The 26376-nt window shown below is 43.7% G+C and overlaps 2 protein-coding genes and 1 long non-coding RNA gene across 9 annotated transcripts in view; 1 reads left to right on the top strand and 2 right to left on the bottom strand.

Annotated features, from left to right (window-relative positions):
- The window catches only part of LOC106607783 (uncharacterized), a 1804-nt gene extending 1392 nt beyond the window's left edge, over positions 1-412 (bottom strand). For both annotated transcript variants that reach the window (XR_001329289.2, XR_001329290.2), the window contains exon 1: positions 1-412. This exon is cut by the window's left edge and continues 677 nt beyond it. This is a non-coding gene — a long non-coding RNA (uncharacterized lncRNA).
- LOC106607623 (uncharacterized) overlaps positions 1-9174 on the top strand; it is a 17945-nt gene extending 8771 nt beyond the window's left edge. Inside the window, 5 exon segments of the mRNA XM_045719521.1 lie at positions 3227-3344; positions 3347-3395; positions 8169-8280; positions 8282-8339; positions 9164-9174. Coding sequence (XP_045575477.1) covers positions 3227-3344; positions 3347-3395; positions 8169-8280; positions 8282-8339; positions 9164-9174 — 348 coding nt within the window.
- Positions 9175-10641: 1467 nt separating this feature from the next.
- The window catches only part of cep85l (centrosomal protein 85, like), a 72063-nt gene continuing 56328 nt past the window's right edge, over positions 10642-26376 (bottom strand). For 5 of the 6 annotated variants that reach the window (XM_045720803.1, XM_045720805.1, XM_045720802.1 and 2 more), the window contains 9 exons: positions 26112-26229; positions 25692-25931; positions 24606-24758; positions 23619-23773; positions 23365-23482; positions 23207-23257; positions 21491-21598; positions 19246-19429; positions 10642-13434 (listed from right to left, as the gene is read on the bottom strand). In XM_045720803.1, the coding sequence (XP_045576759.1) occupies positions 13271-13434; positions 19246-19429; positions 21491-21598; positions 23207-23257; positions 23365-23482; positions 23619-23773; positions 24606-24758; positions 25692-25931; positions 26112-26229 (1291 nt within the window). In that variant the 3' untranslated portion in view covers positions 10642-13270. The remainder of the gene's footprint in view (positions 13435-19245; positions 19430-21490; positions 21599-23206; positions 23258-23364; positions 23483-23618; positions 23774-24605; positions 24759-25691; positions 25932-26111; positions 26230-26376) is intronic. The other variant, XM_014205134.2, reaches the window with a different exon arrangement.

Raw genomic sequence — 26376 nt, 5'->3', positions numbered from 1 at the left:
TCAAATAGCTAGTAATGCTAATGTTAGCTAGCTAAAATATGGTGGTCCCCTCTATCTTAGTTAGCTGGATAAAATTATAGCTACTGTATCTAAAGTCAATCTGGCCACATTACAATCACGACAAAAGGTTTTTCTACAAATGATTTACCTTTTGAAATGTTATCGTGTTTCTAAGCCAAATCCGAGTTGTATTGAGGTAGGCTAAAGCTAGGTAGGGTGGCTAACGCTAGCAAGGTGGATAATGTTAGCTAGGCTAGTGGTTAAGGTTAGGGTTAGCTAACATGCAAAGTAGCTAAAAAGTATTAAGTTGCAAAAATGGTCTGTAATGAGATTTCAAACAGGCAACATTTGGGTTGCTAGACGTTCGCGATATACGCCCACTCATCCACCCCGACCAACCACCTTACTTTCGTTTTGGCCTTAAGTAACCTGTCTTAAAAACCTGTTGGGGCTACAGGTTAGCAATGAACCCCGAGTCGGGATTGCTAACAAGGCTGGAAATTCAAAACATCAAAAATCGAATAATTTCAATTTCTCAAACAATCAACTATTTTACACAATTTAAATGATAAACATCTCCTTAATCTAACCACATTGTTCGATTTTCAAAGAGGCTTTACGGCAAAAGCATAAAGTTAGATTATGTTAGGACAGTACATAGCCACAAAAGTACAAACATCCATTTTCAATTCAAGGTCAGGCGTCACCAAAAGCAGAAACCAGCTAGAATTATGCACTAACTTTTGTCAATCTCCATCAGATGACACTCCTAGGACATTATGTTATACAATACATGCATTTTTTGTTCCATCAAGTTCATATTTATATCCAAAAACAGCATTTTACAGTAGCGTGAAATTCAGATTTTTTTCTTCTCTGAAATGCTTCCGGTGAACATAACAAAATTACTATTCGAAAACATTGGTAAATTATAATATTGTCATTCAAAGAATAATATATTATCATCTCGTAATTGCTACCGAATAGCCAGATCTCAAAATAACTTTACTGGGAAATCACATTTTGCAATAAACGGGGTGCTATGCTAAGAACAACAGGCTATGCTATACAGTTAGCATCATCTAAAATCGATAATAACATTGTAAATATCCCCTTACCTTTGATTATCTCCATCAGAAGGCAGGCATCCCAGGTCCGGAAGGCATCCCAGGTCCGGAACAAATGTGGTTTCTTTTGACAAAGTTCATAATTTATGTCCAAATAACACCAAGTACTTAGCGTTCATTATGCTCCCACAAAACGTGGTGGGGGGAGTGTAAAATCACGCCGAAAAGCTAAAAAAAACTAGTAAATAATCTATTTATGTTCGTTCAAACATGTCAAATGTTGTTTAGCATTAATCTTTTGGTCCATTTTTAACGTTAAACATCAGTAATATTTTCACACAACCTATCCTATGTCTAGATAAAAAATGATGACAAACTCACGTTTCTCAGATTTATGCGCAGGCGCAAAAAAATGAAGTGATGACATGTCAACTTCCTTGGATTCTAATTTGCTCTCTGTTTATCATAGACGCTTCAAACAACTTTATAAAGATCGTTGACATCTAGTGGAAGCCGTAGGTGTTGCGAAATGAATCCTTTCTCACTATGGTATCTATAAAACAATGACACTAAATAGTACAGTCACAAAATTCACATTTTTTTTTGGATCTATTTTTCACAGGTTTTTGCCTGCAATATGAGTTTTGTTATACTTACAGACACCATTCAAACTGTTTTAGAAAATTCAGAGTGTTTTCTATCCGAATGTGTTAATAATATGCATATCCTAGCTTCTGAGTTGGTGTAGGAGGCAGTTAAAAATGGGCACATATTTTTTTCAAAATGTCTCAATACTGCCCCCGAGCCCCAACAGGTTTTAAGTAACCAAACCAAATTTAGCATATCATACTAATTTTAGTGTTTTTCTTTACCGCTTTTTCATGATATCCAATTTTTATTTACAGTCTTGTCCCATTGCTGCAATTCCCCTACAGACTCAGGAGAGGCGAAGGTCGAGAGCCATGCGTCCTCCGAAACACAACCCTGCCAAGCCACATGGGTCTCCCGGTCACCGCTCATGGGTCTCCCTTAGACTGCTGCGCCACTCGGGAGGCCCTAATATTTACTATGTTATGACTAGTCTATGAGACCAGGCTGGTGCATCCTGCTGGAGGCATGCATTGCATGGTAGGGCTTTTCAGTCTCAAATGGCTGTGATCCTTTGAACACGTTGGTTGGGGGTAATGAAACAACGGAGCCCCATTTAATGAAGGGAAGCGAAGTGGGCGGATGGGTGATTAGCACGTGGAGCTTGGCAAAGGCGGACTAATTGTAATCCAAACCCAACCTTAATTTACTCGATGTGATGCAGAGGTTTCAAACACAGTTTTAGACTAGACTGACTTTGACCAAAATGATCCTATTTATACTTTGTAGTCAGTTTTGACACTAGAATAAATGTCTCTGACTCGATGCCACAGGTCGATTTCAAAGGGATTAGTTGGTTTTTAAGGGCAGTCACTCTTTAAATGACTAAATTTCAGAAAACATTAGTGGAGCGTAATGTGTAAGTGCACCTACCGAAATGAAAGCACTCGTTGTGTTTTTGTCAACACTATTGAAAAAAGATGAGAGATGCCTGACTCTTTTCAGCATTATGGAGGACAATGATAATTTCCTTTGCCAAAACTGCTTCTATACAAATGACATTTTTGGCATCTATTCAGTGGTGTTTTTAGTATTCCATCAGTGTGCATCTCTTTCCGTTAAGCATCTCCAGATCATCAGCTCTGTGCTGGTGATTTCACAGGTCACAGCTTGAGCAGGCTGCAGGAAGCGCCTAGACCCATGTAATGTCCTGCTAAATGGATTATAGACATATCAATATATGTCCCACTCAATTACACTTCATCTGTGAATACAGGCTAGCTGCAGGCTTGTACTCTATAGCAACAGCGAGCAATACAGTCAAGGACAGTGTAATCAATACAATTTATACAAGCATATTGGCATTTGGCACATTAGTGGTTTGTATAAGCAATTATGGATGGGATTGTTTTTTCCCAGCTAGTTTACTTGATGTATAGAATTGGAAAAGCACTTAACTTTGGCATTAGGAATTCGCTTGGATGACAATGGCATATAGGCTGCTGTAGTGTTTGATATTCCTAAATTCTACTGTTTGATTGTCTGATGGATTAGTGATTGACTGAGTGCAGGTGTACGAGGACACCCTGGAGGGCGTGTACCTGCTGCTGAGGGAGATGCAGGAGACCCTGGTGGAGCACAAGAGGTTCTGGCAGGTGGCCAAGGTCCAGATGGCCCAAGTGTGCACCCTAAAGAGACTGCCATCAACTGGAAGATAATCGAGACACTGCCCTACTACAAGAATGTGATTATTACACTGAAGAAAAATATAAGTGCAACATGTAACAATTTCAAAGATTTTACTGAGTTTCAGTTCATATAAGGAAATCCGTCAATTTAAATGAATTCATTTGGCCCTAATCTATGGATTTCATATGAATGGGAATACAGATATGCATCTGTTGGTCACAGATACCTTGAAAAATCAAAGGTAGGGGCATGAATCAGGAAACCAGTCAGTATCTGGTGTGGCAACTGTTTGCCTCATGCAGCGCGACACATCTCCTTCGCATAGAATTGATCAGGCTTGTGGCCTGTGGAATGTTGTCCCACTCCTCTTCAATGGCTGTGCGAAGTTGCTGGATATTGGCGGGCCTCAGGATCTCGTCATGGTATCTCTGTGCATTCAAATTGCCATTGATAAAATGCAATTGTTTTCGTTGTTCGTAGCTTATGCTTGCCCATACCATAACCCCACCAACACTATGGGGCACTGTTCACAACGGTGACATCAGCAAACCACTCGCCCACACAACACCATACACGCTCTCTGCCATCTGCCCGGTAGAGTTGAAACCGGGATTCATCCATGAAGAGCACACTTCTCCAGCATGACAGTGGCCTTTAAAAGTGAGCATTTGCCCACTGAAGTCAGTTACGACGCCAAATTGCAGTCAGGTCAAGACCATGGTGAGGATGACGAGCACACAGATGAGCTTCCCTGAGACGGTTTCTGACTGTTTGTACAGAAATTCACAGTTTCATCAGCTGTCCGGGTGGCTGGTCTCAGACTATGCCGCAGGTGAAGAAGCTGGCTGTGGAGGTCCTGGGCTGGCGTTGTTGGACTTACTGCCAAATTCTCTAAAATGATGGAGATATATACTGCTCAAAAAAATAAAGGGAACACTTAAACAACACATCCTAGATCTGAATGAAAGAAATAATCTTATTAAATACTTTTTTCTTTACATAGTTGAATGTGCTGAAAACAAAATCACACAAAAATAATCAATGGAAATCCAATTTATCAACCCATGGAGATCTGGATTTGGAGTCACACTCAAAATTAAAGTGGAAAAACACACTACAGGCTGATCCAACTTTGATGTAATGTCCTTAAAACAAGTCAAAATGAGGCTCAGCAGTGTGTGTGGCCTCCACGTGCCTGTATGACCTCCCTACAACGCCTGGGCATGCTCCTGATGAGGTGGCGGATGGTCTCCTGAGGGATCTCCTCCCAGACCTGGACAAAAGCATCCGCCAACTCCTGGACAGTCTGTGGTGCAACGTGGCATTGGTGGATGGAGCGAGACATGATGTCCCAGATGTGCTCAATTGGATTCAGGTCTGGGGAACGGGCGGGCCAGTCCATAGCATCAATGCCTTCCTCTTGCAGGAACTGCTGACACACTCCAGCCACATGAGGTCTAGCATTGTCTTGCATTAGGAGGAACCCAGGGCCAACCGCACCAGCATATGGTCTCACAAGGGGTCTGAGGATCTCATCTCGGTACCTAATGGCAGTCAGGCTACCTCTGGCGAGCACATGGAGGGCTGTGCGGCCCCCCAAAGAAATGCCACCCCACACCATGACTGACCCACCGCCAAACCGGTCATGCTGGAGGATGTTGCAGGCAGCAGAACGTTCTCCACAGCGTCTCCAGACTCTGTCACGTCTGTCACATGTGCTTAGTGTGAACCTGCTTTCATCTGTGAAGAGCACAGGGCGCCAGTGGCGAATTTGCCAATCTTGGTGTTCTCTGGCAAATGCCAAACGTCTTGCACGGTGTTGGGCTGTAAGCACAACCCCCACCTGTGGACGTCGGGCCCTCATACCACCCTCATGGAGTCTGTTTCTGACCGTTTGAGCAGACACATGCACATTTGTGGCCTGCAGGAGGTCATGTTGCAGGGCTCTGGCAGTGCTTCTCCTGCTCCTCCTTGCACAAAGGCGGAGGTAGCGGTCCTGCTGCTGGGTTGTTGCCCTCCTACGGCCTCCTCTACATCTCCTGATGTACTGGCCTGTCTCCTGGTAGCGCCTCCATGCTCTGGACACTACGCTGACAGACACAGCAAACCTTCTTGCCACAGCTCTCATTGATGTGCCATCCTGGATGAGCTGCACTACCTGAGCCACTTGTGTGGGTTGTAGACTCCGTCTCATGCTACCACTAGAGTGAAAGCACCGCCAGCATTCAAAAGTGACCAAAACATCAGCCAGGAAGCATAGGAACTGAGAAGTGGTCTGTGGTCCCCACCTGCAGAACCACTCCTTTATTGGGGGTGTCTTGCTAATTGCCTATAATTTCCACCTGTTGTCTATTCCATTTGCACAACAGCATGTGAAATTTATTGTCAATCAGTGTTGCTTCCTAAGTGGACAGTTTGATTTCACAGAAGTGTGACTTTACTTGGAGTTACATTGTGTTGTTTAAGTGTTCCCTTTATTTTTTTGAGCAGTGTATTATCATTAAATTCTCTGACAACAGCTCTGGTGGACAGCATGCCAATTGCACGCTCCCTCAAAACTTGAGATATCTGTAGCATTGTGTTGTGAACAAAATTGCCCATTTTAGTGGCCTTTTATTGTCCCCAGCACAAGGTGCACCTGTGTAATGATCATGCTGTTTAATCAGCTTCTTGATATGCCACACCTGTCAGGTGGATGGATTATCTTGGCAAAAGAGAAATGCTCACTAACAGGGATGTAAACAAATTCTTGCACAAATAAGCTTCTTGTGCGTATGGAACATTTCTGGGATATTTTATTTCAGCTCATGAAACATGGCACCAACAATTTACATGTTGCGTTTATATTTTTGATCTGTATAGTTAATCAGATCCAGATAACTAATCAAGGTTAGGCTTGAGCAGTATCCAGATTGTCATACCGTCCTTGTGCCATCCCAGGACTACACTGAGCCTCTGTAGTCCGAAGGTTAGCAAACATGTAAAATCCCATAATGGATGCTAGCAAAATGCTAATGAGTGCATGCAAGCATATTATAATATAAACTAGTGGGACGGTGTGGTGAAAGCACGTTGAGGTCAAAGCAAATAAGTGGTTGAAGTTTAAAGGCCCAGTGCAGTCAAAAACTTTTCCCTGTGTTTTTATGTATATTTCCACGCTGAGGTTGGATTAATACTGTGAAAATGATAATGCCCTTTTAGTGTAGGAGCTGTTTGAAAAGATTACCTGAAATTTCTGCCTGTTTTGGCGGGATGGAGATTTGGCCTGTCTGGTGACATCACCAGGCGGTAATTGGTGAATGTACCAATAAGAAAGAGTTCCAAATCTCTCTACCAATAACAGATGATTTTCAGTTTTCCCCTCTTCACTCAGACCACTCCCAGACAGTCCCAGTGAAATTCTTGCTTGAGAAATTGTTCTTTGCTAAGGAGCTATTTATCCTTCTTTTTGACCGTTTGAATTGAAAAGAAGCACCGTAAGGGACTTAATTGTTATCCAGAAATGATATAAATTGAGATAAACCTGCTGCATTGGACCTAAAAAAAAAGTCTAAATTAAATATTAAAATATAAAACGTATTTCAAAATACCCCGGGATACGGTATATATGGCATACCGCCTAACTCTTATGCTTTTCAGATCCTATTGAGAGGGAATATGGAGCAATACTGTTAGTTGGTTAAAAACTCGTTAGCTATGCTTTGAAGCCTGGGGAGACAGCGCTGTGTATCAGGGCACAGCTGGTAGCTTCAAACACATTGCCTGCAGCGCAGGACCCAGCACTATCCACTGTCAGTCAATGATATGTTTGAACTTCAAGACTGCTCATCCCCCTCAACCTATACAGAGGAGTTCAACAGAAGCACATAACTCAAACTCAGAGCCTGAATCTTTTACCCCAGAGTTGAATTACAGTTTTCCAGGATCATTGTGTTTTTTAAAGTGGTAATCTACAATTCAAACCACAACTAAATGGACACCCCGCCACAGATTTAGCAAACAGTTTAGAGCTGTGCCTGGAGACCATTCTCAAATTAATCTACAGAGCTATGAATGCAAGAACCATCCATGAGATTATAGTTTTAACCATGTTTTGAAGCTATACAGTGTTTGTTAACGAGCATATTTTCGGGTTCTGATGGCGTTAGACAGTTGAACTAAATTCTGGAGGCAATTATTTCATTTAAAAATCCAAACAGGGATGTTGCAATCACAGATTGCTCCTTTTTTAAGTGGCAGGACTAAATGTAATAACTACTTGTGAATAAAAAAATCCTTCACCATGGTATTATCAATGTAATATTTTAAATGCCCTTAGTATTCAGAGCCTCCATCCTGTCTGGGCGAGTCATTACATATTCGCTTAATCCAAATTTAAGGCACTGTGGAGAGAATAACTTGAGCTCTCTGAAAGTTACTTTGGGCACAGTTTTTTTTTCTTTCCTCTAAGAGATGACAAATTGCCTTCATGGAGTTATCCATTTACTCCGTTTTCTTGCACATTCTGTTTTTCTCCAGTCCCTATGTGGTTTGATAATGTGAAATTCACCCTTGCTTCTAAAATAATGATGCTCACCGTGGAGATTGGATGAAAGAAAAAATGAAAATATTGCTACTCCAAGGTGTCTCAATTCAGGGCAACCCACCTATTCATGAATGGATTTTCTGTTCTTGTTTCACCCTTTCATTAAGTCTTTCATTTGTATCAGGAATATGACCATTTTGGAATTGCTAATGCATTTTCTGTCATTACTTGATATTCATTCATATTACCCACATGGTCATTAGAAATGTCTGAAGTGCATCTCTGTGGTCATCCCTCAGGCTGTACATAGTGTCAGGCAATGCGGTGTACCGAGGGCACGTGCAGGGCTTCCTCCAAAGGAAGAGGCTGGTCCATCACTGGATCTTCCTGGAGCAGAACTCCTAGGTTCACACGGGTGCTGCCTGACAACCTCTACCCTCTGCTGGAGTTTGACACCAAGATCTCCCAAGGTAAAGTAGAACCTCGGTTCTCCAGTATGTACCCAGAAACCTCTATTATCATTATATACTCACCCTATCAGCTACAGAAACCTCTGTTCTCCAATATGTACCCATGCTATCAGCCACAGAAACCTCTGTTCTCAGTATATACCTACTCTATCAGCTACAGAAACCTCCGTTCTCAAGTATATGCCCACCCTATCAGCTACAGAAACTTCTGTTCTCAGTATATACCCACCCTATCAGCTACAGAAACCTCTGTTCTCAGTATATACCTACTCTATCAGCTACAGAAACCTCCGTTCTCAAGTATATGCCCACCCTATCAGCTACAGAAACTTCTGTTCTCAGTATATACCCACCCTATCAGCTACAGAAACCTCTGGTCTCAGTATATACCCACCCTATCAGCTACAGAAACCTCTGGTCTCAGTATATACCCACCCTATCAGCTACAGAAACCTGTTCTCAGTATATACCCACCCTATCAGCTACATAAACCTCTCTCCTAAGTATATAGCTACTCTATCAGCTACAGAAACCTCTGTTCTCAGTATATACCCACCCTATCAGCTACAGAAACATGTTCTCAGTATATACCCCCCCTATCAGCTACAGAAACCTGTTCTCAGTATATACCCCCCCTATCAGCTACAGAAACCTGTTCTCAGTATATACCCACCCTATCAGCTACAGAAACCTCTGTTCTCAGTATATACCCACCCTATCAGCTACAGAAACCTCTGTTCTCAGTATATGCCCACCCTATCAGCTACAGGTTGTCTTAAGATTTCCTTCTATTGATTTCTTCAATGTTGTCCTTTCTCATTTAGGTTCTTACTAGTTTTACTTGTGGTGCTAATGCAGGGTTTTCAGCCTTTAAGAATAGCATGATGATTTTGATCATAGTCAGTTTTAACAGGGGGAAATCCCCTCCTCCAGGCAGCCAGGGTGGGAGGTATTTGAATATAAGTGGTTTGACATCATTTACCCTGAGCTGTACTACAGCCATCCATCACTGGCCCCAGCCATGACAGTTTGTCAAAATGCTGTACATTTTTTGTATTAGGATTTAGTACCTGAGCCTGCCCACGGCTGACTGACCCAAGTGATAGACGGACACAACCAAAGGGGCCATTTGTCTTGTTTACAAGCCTCAAATTATGGCGTCGCAGGTCTGTGTTCTTTCTGGTGCAGATGTAATGCTTCCAATACACACACACATACACAGCAGCTAACCTTTGCTTTTACACTGTTCTCACTGTATTCAGTGTTCCTTGGAGGGTTTCCCGTTGTGGATGGCTGTAGAAATGCTTAAAAAAAATGTCTCATTCACAAGTGTGCATCTGCCAATATTATGGTCCTGCTGTATCCATTTTTGATTGGAAGATGTGGTGTTTGCATGCATTCACTAAGGTTAACATGTTTTTGGGGGTTTGTTTACATTTTGCCTCTAGCTGGCCTGTGGTTTCTGTAAGGTATTGAGGGGATTTTATTAAGCTGGCCCGGATGGGCGTCGTTTGCACTGGGTGGAAAGTGATAGCATTCATTTTGGAAGGGGCTGCCTCCCTGGGCGTGAGCAGGGTGCCCCGTTCTGGCTGACAAGAAAAGTCACATATATTAAGCACGTGGAGCAATGAGTAGGATTCTGCATGTTCACATGTGATAGTGTTCTTATCAAAAGCAATCTGCCATCCCAATGAAAACTAGTTGGAGGTGGGGAATAGAGGGAGAGGTTTAATTTATTTATTTTTGGAGGGGGTGGGTCTCGGATGGTTGAAGGGCAGCTCTCGGGGAACTGTGGTGGGATCTTGGAGGGTTGGTGGCCTGGCGGTTGGGAGCTTGGACCGGTGGCCGATAGGTCGCTGGTTCGGGTCCCCGTTTTTGACTTGGTGGGAGATCTGGCTATGTGCTCTTGGGCAGGGCGTTGACCCTGGTTGCTTTTGTGGGTCTCTCTGGACGGGAGTGTTAGATGACTGAATAATGTAAATGTTGAGCGGCTTCACTGCAGGTAGATTGTATGTATGTTTTAATATTCAATAATAAAATAATTAGGGTTTAGCCAACAGATGGATTAAACTACTTTGACGTTTTTGAACTGATCGGTCATTCCCCTCAAGTTGTGGTAGTAAATAGATTTCAAATGCTAACAATTCTTGGCCAATTAACGACAAAGGCTAGAAACGTGTGACAGTGCTGGGTCGCTGTATAACCAATAAAACACAACTCATTGACTAGAACTGTGATCTGTTTCAGGTTCGCAATCATCTGATTATTAGAACTGCGGCCTAGAGGGAACACATACAAACAGTTATAGAAAAATATTGTATTTGCAATCTGTACAAATAACATATCAAATGGAAAAATACTTGTTAATACATTTAGGAACATCGTATATAAATAGACCTTTGGCATTCATAAAATCTAGCTGCAAAACTAAAAGCTTAAAACATTTAGAAACCACAGAAATAATCCTTACGTACAATAAAGCCAACCAGTGGCTCAAAGTCCACAGAGAGACAGCCACGAACAACCCCACCTTTCCCTTTAGATGAGTCGACAACACCAGTCTCACCATAGACTTACACCGTCACAATGGATGCCATACCTACAGTGCCTCACCGTTCTGTGCATCCAAGTACATTCTTCTTCAGGTTTCACAAGAGCCTGCTATGGTCTTTATTTACCTGAGTGGATATGTATGCATTGTTTGTGGCTATTGCTTAGCAACGTCTTTGTCAACATACAGACAGTACAATGTAAGATGGTAATCATACATTGTAAGAGAGTCAGATAGTCCTATTTACATTTACATGCAGAATAGTTACACATCTCCAGACACTTCATGTCAACGGGGAGGAACATACAGGTGCTCTTATCTGCTGCATAGATTTGTAAAGGCACAGAAGAACAATATCTTACATCTGCTGCTGATAACAATGTGAGGCGCTGGCTGGTGCATGGGACGTTGCATAGTATTTTACAGTTTCCATGTATCACTTAGGGCTAGATTTAAATCTGCATTGTGGAAGATCCGCAGTATCGTACGACTGAAATGTAAAAAGCCATTTCCGATCGAGCCGGCATATGCAGGGTTTACCGTGAACGCCGTTTCCGCGAGTGCAGAAACATTGCTTTTAAATCACAATCACGTTATACTGCGGTTCGGCGTTAGTGAGACTGCATATGTCGGCTCGACTGGAACATAGTCAAAACGTTTGTTCCATATCTTATAGCCTTCCAAAACGTTTCTTACATAGCTCATACTGTACAAGTTTCCTTTGTAAGATTGGTAATACAACAGTAGAATAGGATATCCTACCCATGCAAATTGTTCTTCGCCACACAACACAATGACTTAAGTCCACATTAAAACATGTCACTTCGAAACATGCACTAAATTAGCTATGAAAATGGATATTGTCATTTTTAACAACGTATTACCAGGCTGAATTACAGTATCTGTAGATCGTTTTTTTAAAATAACATGTATAACAGTAAATTCACTTTCCATTTAGTTAAAGATCAAGCATGAGGACTATTCCATTGACAAATAGTGGGAACGACGGCAAACAATCAATGAAGTAAAACAGGAGAATGTGAACCAACGATCACACCATGAATCCAATAGACTAAAGAGTTCCCCTCTACTGTGTGGAAGAGGTTGGAGGAGTAGAGTGGTCAGTAACCTTGACGTATTACGTGCTCCTATATTAACTGACTGGATGGATACAACTACTAGCTGAGTCAAGTCCCAGTGGGTAATGTTCTGAAGGCCTAGACTGTAGAAGTGCCATGGCAATTTTGCCCTCGGTTGTTTTGCATTTGTTCTACTGTCTCAATCAAATAGGTGTCTATGGAACTCAGGGGAGACGATACTGAGCCCTGACCTTACCATGGAGATTCCTAACCCTCGAAAAACAATTCCTGAATTTCATTTGGTTAGAAAGACACCTGAATATTACCTGATGGGTTAATATATTGCTTAAGATGTTCAACAACAATACAACAACAGCCAATAATATAGCTGAGGGTATAATTGCCATGCTATCATTTCCTTATCAACATCAGCTATCCTAATAACCAGTCTGGGAGTGTTATTCACATCACTGAACTCACACAGAAGAAACACCCATATTAAAAAGGAACTGGAAACACCACAATGGAGCGGATATGTCGTGAAAGGAAGAAGTGCCACTATGCAGTGTCGACCTGCGACTATGGGCAGCAGCTGAGAGAGAGAGAGAGAGAGAGAGAGACGTTTGGGGACAATGTCTTTGGATAACACGCGTTGTGGAGATGATGTGTGAGAGGAGAGCCATTGGTTGCCGTTGGAGACGACTTAGGAAGGGGACAGCTGATTGCTGGAGAAGCTGTCACACAGAGGCACTTGACAGAGCAGCAGTGAGAGTCATTTTCCTACTGGCTGGTGATTGTGTCGGAGGGGCCAAATACACACCAACACACACACATACACTCACACACTCATACTACCTTCTGTGCATCTGTGAGGGTAGGGGTCTCCAGGTTTAAATACACAAGTCTATGCGCATGAAGCAATGTACATGATCATGTAGGAATTCTTTCTAGTACACAGGAAGCACGATCAACATTTGAAAAATCAAAACATCCTATTTAAAAAGACTGTTCCTTGTAAACTTGATTCACAGCTTGGTCCTACGTTCAGAAAGCTGGCGATAGACACCGCCATCACGTAGAACTGGATAAAAACCTCACGGCCGCTTGACACTGTACCAGGTTTATTATTCCCTTTTTTAAACACTGTACTTCCTGGGTTTCCTCCAATCAGGATTTGTCCTGTCCTCACTGGCTGTGAAACAGTAGCCCTGGGGAGAGGGAGAAGGAAGTGGGCATGCTGACGCTGTGCAGTGACAAGAGAAGAGGGGCGGTCAGAACCCCTCGTGGCGGGTGTGTCATTGTCATTGCGTCACACAGTTGTCGCCCATGTCCTGTGCGTAGCGGTCGGAGATGGCGGTGCGCAGGTCGTCAATGTCCTTCCTCAGCTGGCCAACCTCCAGCAGCTTGGCCCGCAAGTTGTCCTCCACCAGGGAGTTGTCATTCTCCTCCCCTGACATGCTCATCGCTATGGGGGTTAAGAGAGAGAAATACACCGTGAGGAACCAGAGACCACATCAATGAGGCAATACTGAAATCTATCTGATGGGCTTTAGTTCACATCTACCGTTGCAGGATTTCAACGAGCAGCAGGTGTGTGACTTAGTGAGTGTGAGATATGCTACATTAGGAGATAGTAAGTGTATGAGTATCTTTTGGCAAGTGTGTGTGTATTTTTTATTATAAACTGGGTGGTTCAAGCCCTGAATGCTGATTGCTCTAATTCTGTCGGTAACCAGTTTATAATAGCAATAAGGCATCTCGGGGGTTTGTGGTATATTTCCAATATACAGCGGCCAAGGGCTTAGAACAGCCATATACCACACACCCTCGGGCCGTATTGCTTAATTATACTGCGGCTGTGTGAAAGGCTCTGTTCAGTGTGTGAGTATAGAGAGTGTATATTGTGTATGTGCTAGGGATGGACATTTTAAATATTGTCACTATTAGAATAATATCGCAATTTTCTTTTCTCGGATATCCGGATAGTCGGAATACATGTGTTTCCTGAAACTTTTTTCTTGTTTGATGCGCGACAGCATAGACGATGCTGCTCTGCTTGTGCAGCAGGGCGGGGAAAGGTCAGGGGCCTGTGCCTGTTGGGAGGGCGAGAGAAAGAAAGTAGCCATACTCGCACTAGTTAGACAACCTATGGCAGCAACAAGTGTGTCTATCATACAATCGATGCAAATAAGCTATATTTTTATGGGGCGCACGTCATAAATACTACATTCAAAAGTTTGCTGTTTTATTAAATTAAGAATTTCATGGTACAGCGCATTTGGAAAGTATTCAGACCCCTTGACTCTTTCCACATTTTGTTACGTTACAGCCTTATTCTAAAATGGATGAAATTGTTTTTTCCCCCTCATCAATCTACACACAATAGCCCATAACAAAAAACGGAAACATCACATTTACATAAGTATTTATTTATTTTATTATCCATTTTAGAATAAGGCTGTTGAAATGTTGAAAAAGTCAAGGGGTCTGAATACTTTCCGAAGGCATTGCGTATATATATTTTTTAAAGGAATACTCTCTCAAGTAATTGAATACTAACGTCCGTTAGGATATTCGATTAACCGTGCCCATCCCTCTCTGTGTGTGAGTGTGTGTTGGCATAGTCCTATTTGAACCTTGAAAGGCTTTATCTGAATTAAATACTATTATCCATGTGACATGGCTACATACAAGTACTGTATATACAGTATAGTACAATCGGAAAGTATTCAGACCCTTTGACTTTTTCCACATTTTGTTACGTTACAGCCTTATTCTAAAATGGATGAAATAAAAAAATGTCCTCATTAATACCCCATAATGACAAAGTGAAAACAGGTTTTTAGAAATGTTTGCAAATGTATTAAAAATTAAAAAACAGCAATACCTTATTTACATAAGTGAACAGACACTTTGCTATGAGATCTGAAATTGAGCTCAGGTGCATCCTGTTTCTATTGATCATCCTTGAGATGTTTCTACAACTTGATTGGAGTCCACCTGTGGTAGATTCAATTGATTGGACATGATTTGGAAAGGCACACACCTGTCTATATAAGGTCCCACAGTTGACAGTGCATGTCAGAGCAAAAAACAAGCCATGAGGTCGAAGGAATTGTCTGTAGAGAAGGGTACCAAAAAATGTATGCAGCATTGAAGGTCCCCAAGAACACAGTGGCCTCCATCATTCTTAAATGAAAGTAGTTTGGAATCACCAAGACTCTTCCTAGAGCTGGCCGCCCGGCCAAACTGAGCAATCCGGGGAGAAGGGCCTTGGTCACTCTGACAGAGCTCCAGAGTCCCTCTGTGGAGATGGGAGAACCTTCCAGAAAGACAACCATCTCTACAGCACTCCAACAATCAGGCCTTTATGGTAGAGTGGCCAGACAGAAGCCACTCCTCAGTAAAAAGCACATGACAGCTCGCTTGGATTTGCCAAAAGGCACCTAAAGGACACTCAGACCATCAGAAACAAGATTCTCAGGTCTGATGAAACCAAGATTGAACTCTTTGACCTGAATGCCAAGCGTCACGTCTGGAGGAAACCAGGCACTGCTCATCACCTGGCCAATAACATCCCTACGGTGAGCATGGTGGTGGCAGCATCATGCTGTGGGGATGTTTTTCAGCGGCAGGGATTGGGAGTCTAGTCAGGATCGAGGGAAAGATGAATGGAGCAAAGTACAGAGAGATCCTTGATAAAAACCTGCTCCAGAGCGCTCAGGACCTCAGACTGGGGCGAAGGTTCACCTTCCAACAGGACAACGATAATTAGCACACAGCCAAGACAACGCAGGAGGTATTTCGGGACAAGTCTCTGAAGGTCCTTGAGTGGCCCAGCCAGAGCCCGGACTTGAACCCGATCGAACATATCTGGAGAGACCTGAAAATAGCTGTGCAACAATGCTCCCCATCCAACCTGACAGAGCATGAGAGGACCTGCAGAGAAGAATGGGAGAAACTCCCCAAATACAGGGGTGCCAAGCTTGTAGCGTCATACCCAAGAAAACTTGAGGCTGTAATCGCTGCCAAAGGTTCATCAACAAAGTACTGAGTAAAGGGTCTGAATACTTATGTAAATGTAATATTTAAGTTTTTTTTAAATGAGTAAAAACTTCTAAAAACCAGTTTTTGCTTTGTCATTATGGGGTATTGTGTGTAGATTGATGAGATTTTTTTGATTTTTTTAATAAGCCTGTAACCTAACAAAACGTGGAAAAAGTAAAGGGGTACTGAATACTTTCCGAATGTATTGTATAAAATGTGTAATTGATTGGAGAAGTCAAATTGCTTTGACTCTTTGAAGGAAAGATGTCTAGTAACGAAGGAATGAAGCAGTGTCTTCTTTCTCCTCTGTTGCCTGAAGCCTGAAACCTGTGTAGTCATCACTTTAAAACATCATTTTTTAACCCCCAACACGCTGCCTTCACTTCAAAGGCTGACAGTTTCTATATCTTGAGAAAACATCATTAGCTATCGGCCTCATAAATATGGGAGCCGGCTAGCCCACCAGGAGGTTCAGCCTCTCTGATCTGAGCTCTGACTGGAGGCGTAAGGATTTCCGTCTAGCTAAGCTAGCTCTCGCTACAGTACAGCCACTGCTGCACTCCGTCTGCTCCTTTCACAGCTCCAAACCAACGCAATTACAAAAGATAACGATTCCACAGAAAAGGGAAAATCATTTTCTCTGGCTCTGCGTCAATAGTTTAGACTCTTTTCAAATGCTTCCCCATGATTACAGTTAGGCCAGTTGTTTGAGTAATTGCCACAGTGCAGCAGGACCAATGACGTTTAAACCCTGGATTGCTGATGCTATGTATTAGCCATTGAGAGGCTTTGAAGCCACCAGTCGGCCAAATTGGCACGCCTCAGTAGGAGCAGTCCTCCATAGGAATGAATGGAATTCTACAGGATTTCAATGAAATGTTTCAAGGACAAAAATCTATGTATTTAGGATTTTTGTTGTTGTATCAGGGACAGTAACATCAGTAACAACTAAAAATGATACTTTAAGTAAATAGTTAAACCTTTTTTAATTTGTTAGTTTTATGTTTAGCTCACATAATATACAGTGGCTTGCGAAAGTATTCGCCCCCCCTTGGCATTTTTCCTATTTCGTTGCCTTTGGGGGTTTGTATCCTTTGATTTACACAACATGCCTACCACTTTGAAGATGCTAAAACATTTTTATTGTAAAACAAACAAATAAGACAAAAAAACAGAACTTGAGTGTGTATAACTATTCACCCCCCCCCCAAAGTCAATACTTTGTAGAGCCACCTTTTGCAGCAATTACAGCTGCAAGTTTCTTGGGGTATGTCTCTATAAGCTTGGCACATCTAGCCACTGGGATTTTTGCCCATTCTTCAAGGCAAAACTGCTCTAGCTCCTTCAAGTTGGATGGGTTCCGCTGGTGTACAGCAATCTTTAAGTCATACCACAGATTCTCAATTGGACTGAGGTCTGGGCTTTGACTAGGCCATTCCAAGACATGTAAATGTTTCCCCTTAAACCACTCAAGTGTTGCTTTAGCAGTATGCTTAGGGTCATTGTCCTGCTGGGAGGTGAACCTCTGTCCCAGTCTCAATTCTCTGGAAGACTGAAACAGGTTTCCCTCAAGAATTTCCCTGTATTTAGCACCATTCAGCATTCCCTCAATTCTGACCAGTTTCCCAGTCCCTGCCGATGAAAAACATCCCCACAGCATGATGCTGCCACCACCATGTTTCACTGTGGGGATGTTGTTCTTGGGTTGATGAGAGGTGTTGGGTTTGCGCCAGACATAGCATTTTCCTTGATGGCCAAAAAGCTACATTTTAGTCTCATCTGACCAGAGTAGCTTCTTCCATATGTTTGGGGAGTCTCCCAGATCCCTTTTGGCAAACACCAAATGTGTTTGCTATTGTTTTTCTTTAAGCAATGGCTTTTTTTCTGGCCAGGCTTAAAGTGGTCCTATGGGCAGATACTCCAATCTCCGCTGTGGAGCTTTACAGCTCCTTTAGGGTTGTCTTTGGTCTCTTTGTTGCCTTTCTGATTAATACTCTCCTTGCCTGGTCCGTGAGTTCTGGTGGGCAGCCCTCTCTTGGCAGGTTTGTTGTGGTGCCATATTCTTTCCATTTTTAATAATGGATTTAATGGTGCTCTGTGGGATGTTCAAAGTTTCTGATATTTGTTTATAACCCAACCCTGATCTGTACTTCTCCACAACTTTGTCTCTGACCTGTTTGGAGAGCTCCTTGGTGGTGCCCCGTGCAGACTCTGGGGCCTTTCAGAACAGGTGTATATCTACTGAGATCATGTGACAGATCATGTGACATTTAGATTGCACACAGGTGGACTTTTCTAATTATGTGACTTCTGAAGGTAATTGGTTGCACCAGATCTTATTTAGGGGCTTCATAGCAAAGGGGGTGAATACACATGCACACACCACATTTCCGTTTTACTTTTTTAAAACAAGTTTATTTATTTTTTTCACTTCACCAATTTCGACTATTTTGTGTATGTCCATTACATGAAATCCAAATAAAAATCCATTCAAATTACAGGTTTTAATGCAACAAAATAGGAAAAATGCAAAGGGGGATGAATACTTTTGCAAGGCACTGTATTTTAAAAGTATGCATTAAGGTGTCTGTAATAAATAAGTGTGACACAAATTAATGTAGACATTAAAGAGGAACTGCACCTGCTGATTCATTGTAAGCTCATTTACTTTTGTGGCTGCCAGCCAAATAGTATTGCACTTTTCATCTGATGAAAATTAAGCTATTTTATGCCAAATGTGTTGCACTAATGCATTTTATGTGAAGGAAAACTATAGTTGCAGGCCACGGATCCTATTGTAGTAAAAAAAAAACACTTGACTTTCAATAGACAATGTGACCCCTGTCAATACACAGCTGGACTCACCTGTTTCTGCTTTCTCCCGTTGTACTGTTTTCAAACAAACACATGACTGGCTCAACTGTTCTCGGGAACTACGGTAAGCTTCATAATGTGACCGGTGAAATGAATAATGCGATCTGCTTTATCTCCTAACGGATTGCACAAGTTGACTGCAGTAATTTACTTAAAAAGTAGCTACAAATATGTAAATGTATTGAAAAAAATAGTTTGAGTGGTATTGAAGGTATTGAAACAACATCCCATGGCTATTTCCAAATACCCCAGTATACCGTACGGTATACCGCCCAAGCCTATTTTGGATAAGGCAGCCGTTTGTGAGTGGAGGTGTGTGTATGCAGAGAGGTTTGATCTAGACAGATGTACTTACATTTGATGCCCAGTAGTAGTGCCAGGTTAGGCTCCTGGCCCTGGGCCCTCTGGGTGAGGATACTACAGAGGGCCTTGAGGTCCAGCAAACACAGGGACATCTCTTTAAGTAAGGGTCCCGCCTCGGGCCCTTGGCCCCCGCTGCCCTGACGCACCACCACGCCCTCATCCACCTGCCTTCGGTTCTGTAGGAACACACACACACACACACACACTTAGCTTAGATATCCACACTGGGTTTATTATTAAACGCTGACACTAATGCAGCAGAGCTCTGGAGTGTTCATTATATTAATGTAAAACCCATTAAATCCGCCCCAATATTAAATAGGCTTTTGCGCCAGTTCAAAGTAGATAAAGTGTTGCTGAATTGAAACACACATTGGCAAAATTCTTTGCTGTGCTTAAAAGCGTCATTGTTATTCTCTGTCACTGCCACAATGCATTAACAGCAACACATAGTAAATAGCTAGAGAAGGGAGTCTAGTCGCTCACAATAGGAACACAATCATTTCACGGACCTGCAATAACATCTGCTAAATATGTGTTTGTGACCAATACAATTTGATTTGATTATCATAACATGACAGCCACGCTGTTTTTTCTAAACAGAAATGGATTTGTCCAATAGGGCTCCAGAGAGTGTATTTCTGGATGAAACTGTAAACTTGAGAGAGAAATGCTGAAGAAGTGAGAACTGCCACTGGTAGGCAGTGACTAAAGCTGAGTGTGCCTGTGTGTGTGTGTGTGTGTGTGTGTGTGTGTGTGTGTGTGTGTGTGTGTGTGTGTGTGTGTGTGTGTGTATTTGTGTGTCCCACTCCTTTGTAACCTGTGACGATCATCAACACTTGCACAGCCTCTCATTGGTTCTGCTTTGAAACAGAATAGTTCAAATATACACTTTAAAATGAGTCTCTTCGAATGTCTCACAGAATACCATGTAGTTTGGAACAATAATCACCATCCCTCAACAGGATAACGAGGCATCATAGCAACACATAACACCCACAGAGGGGGCAGAAAGGTAATAGTAGTTGTTGCAGGTGCAAAGTCATTTTAGGACCGATTATCCAAGATCCTGCTCTTCCAAGATGGAGGCCGTTTCACCATCAAAAAAAAACCTCTCTCTTTCATCTCAGTTTCACACCCAAAGGCGCTTACCACTTGTTGATGCCTGGAGTCAAATCTCCCTCCTCCCCTGTCATTCTTTCTACACGCTGCTGGGGACATAGAGTGTGCGGCTTAAGACCCAGTCTCCACAGAGCAGTGGAGTTAAAACCACCCATGGTGGACACACCGCACAGATTCATCTCATCTTGTCATATCTCACCGTCCCCGCGCCGACAGCCCCTTGAGTAGTCAGAGCCAGGCAACACTCCATCCCCTCACGCTCCATCCTCCTCTCCCTCCCTCCCTCGCTCTCTCGCCAAACCGGCGACCTCTCTTTGTGGGAGCCGCGCCGGAGAATCTTCCAGCTGATAATTACCTCTTGTGTCCGTCAGTGAGATAATGTATGGTGCTGGGGCGCCAGCCACATGTGTGCTCTCTACCTCTCCTCTCTCCTCTGTACAGGAGACACACACACGTGTTCCCGCCCTCTTCTGCCCGCCCGGCTGTCACATGCATGAATTCAGACCTTTCAGCGCCGGGCTCGTCCTCACCTTGAGACGGGCGGCGGAGGTGAAGAATGACACCATGAATTCTAATAGGGTGTGTGGTAGTGGTGGGAGCTGGAGGGGCCATATTGGGTTATTCATGACTTGGCTGCTATGAAAAGATCTGAGGACAAAAAGGGTCACTAGAGGAACATAATGGGGGTGAATGGACCTCTCCATCACCAGCTAAACCTGGGACAGAGCTACTGTCTGACAGGATGTGGGGGTGTGTGTGTGAGTGTGTGTGTGTGTGTGAGTGTGTGTGAGAGAGTGAGAGATACTCCAATCTACCCTTGGTTCTAACATGCGTCCTTTGTCCTCATTCTGATTGTGCCCACATTTTTAGACAGGAGTAGACGATTAAAAGGCCCACTGTGAACTGATTTTGATCAGATCTTATAAGTGTAAACTTACAGTAAACGATCAGGACAAGACCAGGACGCATGTCAGCGGCAGGTATAAACGGGGCTAAAGAAATGTCCGCTCATTGTTTGCTGCTCCCGAGAACAATTCTACTTTGCGACGTGGACACATTTGTAGTTAGCGTTTTAGGAGAGGCTGCGCGGGGCTCATCAGCGAGGGGCTGGTTACCTGGTGGAGGGTGTAGGAGAACGCATCCAGGTCCTCGTCCTTCTCCTGCAGCTGTTGCTGGAGCTGTTGGGAGAGACATCGCTCCTTCTGCAGCCTCTGCTCTACAGCCTGCAGCAGAACAAGAAGACAGCCGTCACATGAAACAGTCAAAACTGTTCGCTGCTCTGGCACCCCAATGGTGGAACAAGCTCCCTCACGACGCCAGGACAGCGGAGTCAATCACCACCTTCCGGAGACACCTGAAACCCCACCTCTTTAAGGAATACCTGGGATAGGATAAAGTAATCCTTCTAACCCCCCTCCCCCCAAAAAGAAAAAAGATATAGATGTACTATTGTGAAGTGGTTGTTCCACTGGATATCATAAGGTGAAAGCACCAATTTGTAAGTCGCTCTGGATAAGAGCGTCTGCTAAATGACGTAAATGTAAATGTAAACGCCCACTATGCTGTACGATGCACTGATGACTGTTTATCATCCTCTTCTTAAACATGATCATCATCACCACTCACAGACACACAACATGACAACTACTAGACTACAATAGCACCTGATTGAAGCATACTGACCCAAATACGGTCTAATAATAAGGCTTACCGTCAGCTCAAATACGGTCTAATAATAAGGCTTACCGTCAGCTCAAATACGGTCTAATAATAAGGCTTACCGTCAGCTCAAATACGGTCTAATAATAAGGCTTACCGTCAGCTCAAATACGGTCTAATAATAAGGCTTACCGTCAGCTCAAATACGGTCTAATAATAAGGCTTACCGTCAGCTCAAATACGGTCTAATAATAAGGCTTACCGTCAGCTCAAATACGGTCTAATAATAAGGCTTACCGTCAGCTCAAATACGGTCTAATAATAAGGCTTACCGTCAGCTCAAATACGGTCTAATAATAAGGCTTACCGTCAGCTCAAATACGGTCTAATAATAAGGCTTACCGTCAGCTCAAATACGGTCTAATAATAAGGCTTACCGTCAGCTCAAATACGGTCTAATAATAAGGCTTACCGTCAGCTCAAATACGGTCTAATAATAAGGCTTACCGTCAGCTCAAATACGGTCTAATAATAAGGCTTACCGTCAGCTCAAATACGGTCTAATAATAAGGCTTACCGTCAGCTCAAATACGGTCTAATAATAAGGCTTACCGTCAGCTCAAATACGGTCTAATAATAAGGCTTACCGTCAGCTCAAATACGGTCTAATAATAAGGCTTACCGTCAGCTCAAATACGGTCTAATAATAAGGCTTACCGTCAGCTCAAATACGGTCTAATAATAAGGCTTACCGTCAGCTCAAATACGGTCTAATAATAAGGCTTACCGTCAGCTCAAATACGGTCTAATAATAAGGCTTACCGTCAGCTCAAATACGGTCTAATAATAAGGCTTACCGTCAGCTCAAATACGGTCTAATAATAAGGCTTACCGTCAGCTCAAATACGGTCTAATAATAAGGCTTACCGTCAGCTCAAATACGGTCTAATAATAAGGCTTACCGTCAGCTCAAATACGGTCTAATAATAAGGCTTACCGTCAGCTCAAATACGGTCTAATAATAAGGCTTACCGTCAGCTCAAATACGGTCTAATAATAAGGCTTACCGTCAGCTCAAATACGGTCTAATAATAAGGCTTACCGTCAGCTCAAATACGGTCTAATAATAAGGCTTACCGTCAGCTCAAATACGGTCTAATAATAAGGCTTACCGTCAGCTCAAGGGTGAGTTTTTCTATCTGGTTCTTCTGATTGTCTATCAGCTGAAAAAGAGCGGAGCGGAATCGTAAGTATCTGGTAGCTGTCAAGACTCACTCTGAATGACCCTGTGTGTGTGTGTGTGTGTGTGTGTACGCATTCGGCGTCTGACCTTGCTGGTGGTGGCTTGCTGTTCCTGTAGTCTTGCGTTCTCTACTTCCAGCAGCTTTAGGTCCAGCATGGGGAGCCGGACCCCATCCTCAAGACACTGCTCCACCTTCTCCTGCAGGCTTGGAGAACCAGAGAGAGAGACAACGTTAGGGCACTGTCTGTCATCAGCACAATCACAGCTAAGCAGCTCTGTTTTACAACGCACTGTGACAATTAAAAACATATTGCAATTGTATTTCTATTCCTCGGTCATACCTCTGCACAGCAGCCACCAGCTCCTTCTCCCTCTTGCACTGGGTCTCAATCAGGTCCTCTTTCTCCTGCAGCACGGCGCGGCCTTCCTCCAGGCTTTTCTCCAGGCGAGCCACTGTGTCCTGCAGGCCCTGGGCCTTCCCCTGACCCTCCTCCAGCTGATAAACACACACAGCACATGAACAGAACATTAGGACTGTACACACACAAACAGGCAAACACAACTAGATAAGACTCACTGTACCGTACGCACCAGTTTAGTGCACACAAACCCACACTATGAAATTTACATCGACTTAATTCTCCGGTTCTTATTGACCTCTGGTGTTAAAATGGTGTATTACACGATTACCATTACCAAATTGAATCTCATTATTGTCTTGAAGAAAATGACACAAAGCAGGTTGCCGATGATCTAATTATCATTACCGTTCAGATAGACAGAGCAGACACAATAGGAGACATATTATCTTAAGGTTGATCCGAGGTTATTAACAGACACTTGCTGTTAATTGACAGTGTGAACTCCCCTGCCTCCTCCTCTTTCCCCTCTAGCACCAGCATTAATGCAGCCTGAAATGGCTGATCTAATCAGGTCTAATGGGATTAAAGAGCTGTAATGAAGAGACGCCTCCGCTCCATTACCAGGTGTTACTGTAGCTTATCACTGAGACGCTAGCTAGCAGAGACGCTAGCTGGGGCTCACTATCTGGCCATGCTAGAGGGGGCAGTGACCACAAATCCAATTTCAACCAATGACCTTAACCTTTCACCCTCACCTGAACCTGGCCTTTAAGCTAAATCTTAACCCTAAAACTAAATCAATACCATACAGGCTCGCTCATGTACTTTCTCATTATTTTGGGGGGTATTTTCTAACATGGCCATCAAATGACTAAGAAACTTAGCAGAGATGCTAGCGGAGACCCAGGGGTCAGCCAGGCAAACGGGACCCCCTGAGGTGATCCTGTGGCTGGACAGGGTCTCTACCTGGTGGGCTTGGGCCTGGACCTCGTCCAGGGAAGGCAGGTCAGCCAGGTACTTCTCCAGGGTCTCTATCCTCTGCTGCTTCTCCTGGTTCTGCTCACTCTCCCGCTGACACTTCTTCTTCAGGCTGTTGATGTAGCGGTCACGCGTCTTCATCTGGAGAGCAGGATAGAGGGTTGATTACATTCATTTAGGGTTAGGGTTGTGGTTAGGTTAAGTGTTCCAGGGGTGTACGCATCAAGCTCGAGTTAGGGTTGTGGATGAGGCTGGGGTTAGGGTTGATCTGGGGTGTAGACATGAGGCTGGGGTTAGGGTTGATCCGGGGTGTAGACATGAAGCTAGGGTTAGGGTTAGGCTGGGGTTAGGGTTGATCCGGGGTGTAGACATGAGGCTGGGGTTAGGGTTGATCCGGGGTGTAGACATGATGCTAGGGTTAGGGTTAGGCTGGGGTTAGGGTTGATCCAGGGTGTAGACATGATGCTAGGGTTAGGGTTGATCCGGGGTGTAGACATGATGCTAGGGTTAGGGTTAGGCTGGGGTTAGGGTTGATCCGGGGTGTAGACATGATGCTAGGGTTAGGGTTGATCCGGGGTGTAGACATGATGCTAGGGTTAGGGTTAGGCTGGGGTTAGGGTTGATCCGGGGTGTAGACATGATGCTAGGGTTAGGGTTAGGCTGGGGTTAGGGTTGATCCGGGGTGTAGACATGAAGCTAGGGTAATGGTTAGGGTTAGGCTGGGGTTAGGGTTGATCCGGGGTGTAGACATGATGCTAGGGTTAGGGTTGATCCGGGGTGTAGACATGATGCTAGGGTTAGGGTTAGGCTGGGGTTAGGGTTGATCCGGGGTGTAGACATGAAGCTAGGGTTAGGGTTAGGCTGGGGTTAGGGTTGATCCGGGGTGTAGACATGAAGCTAGGGTTAGGGTTAGGCTGGGGTTAGGGTTGATCCGGGGTGTAGACATGAAGCTAGGGTAATGGTTAGGGTTAGGCTGGGGTTAGGGTTGATCCGGGGTGTAGACATTAAGCTAGGGTTAGGGTTGTGGCTGAGGCTGGGGTTATTGTTGATCTGTGTAATATGCACATTTCCCACCTTCTCCTCCAGCTTCTTGATGTCCTCTGTGTATTTCTGGGTGTTCCGTTTGAGGAACTCGTTGAGGTGGATGACCTCCAGCTCTGCAGCGGCCAGCTTACGGCCCAGCTCCCCACTGTCACAGCACAGAGGGCTCATCCGGTCTGGGACCTGCAGCTGGGGCTGGGGGTGGGGGTGGGGGTGGAGCTGCAGATGGAGCTGGGGGTGTGACTGAGCCACTGGACTGTCAAATGGAGACTCCTGGAAAAGAGAGGAGGATAGATATGAGTTGTCAGTCTTTTAAAGAGTTCCAGATATGTCAACAAATGGCAAAGCTTCAGACAAAGCTTCAAAATGTTAACACATGGCCAGTTGTGTATAACAGTATACTGTACTAAGTCAGACAGTTGAGTTGTTACTGTATAAGTCAGGCTTTATTACCTTAGCTTTGAGTAGATAGGGCTCGTCACAGTGCCCCTTCTGGCTCTGGAGGACCTGTTGCGCTTTCAGCTCGTTCTCCCTGATCCGAGCATGGAGCTGTAGGATCTGTTGCTTCTGTCTGGAAAACACACATCCGACATAGAATGTCAGCAAAACACCACAATGTATAGCAGAAGCAGCTATACTGATATCCAGGTAAAACTTACACGGGAAAAAAACGAGGTACACATTCAAATATGCAATGGTCACACACAGTGCCATCTCT

The sequence above is a fragment of the Salmo salar genome, chromosome ssa06 (genome assembly GCF_905237065.1).
Source record: "Salmo salar chromosome ssa06, Ssal_v3.1, whole genome shotgun sequence".
Lineage (NCBI taxonomy): Eukaryota > Metazoa > Chordata > Actinopteri > Salmoniformes > Salmonidae > Salmo > Salmo salar.
This window is presented reverse-complemented; position numbering and strand designations above follow the sequence as displayed.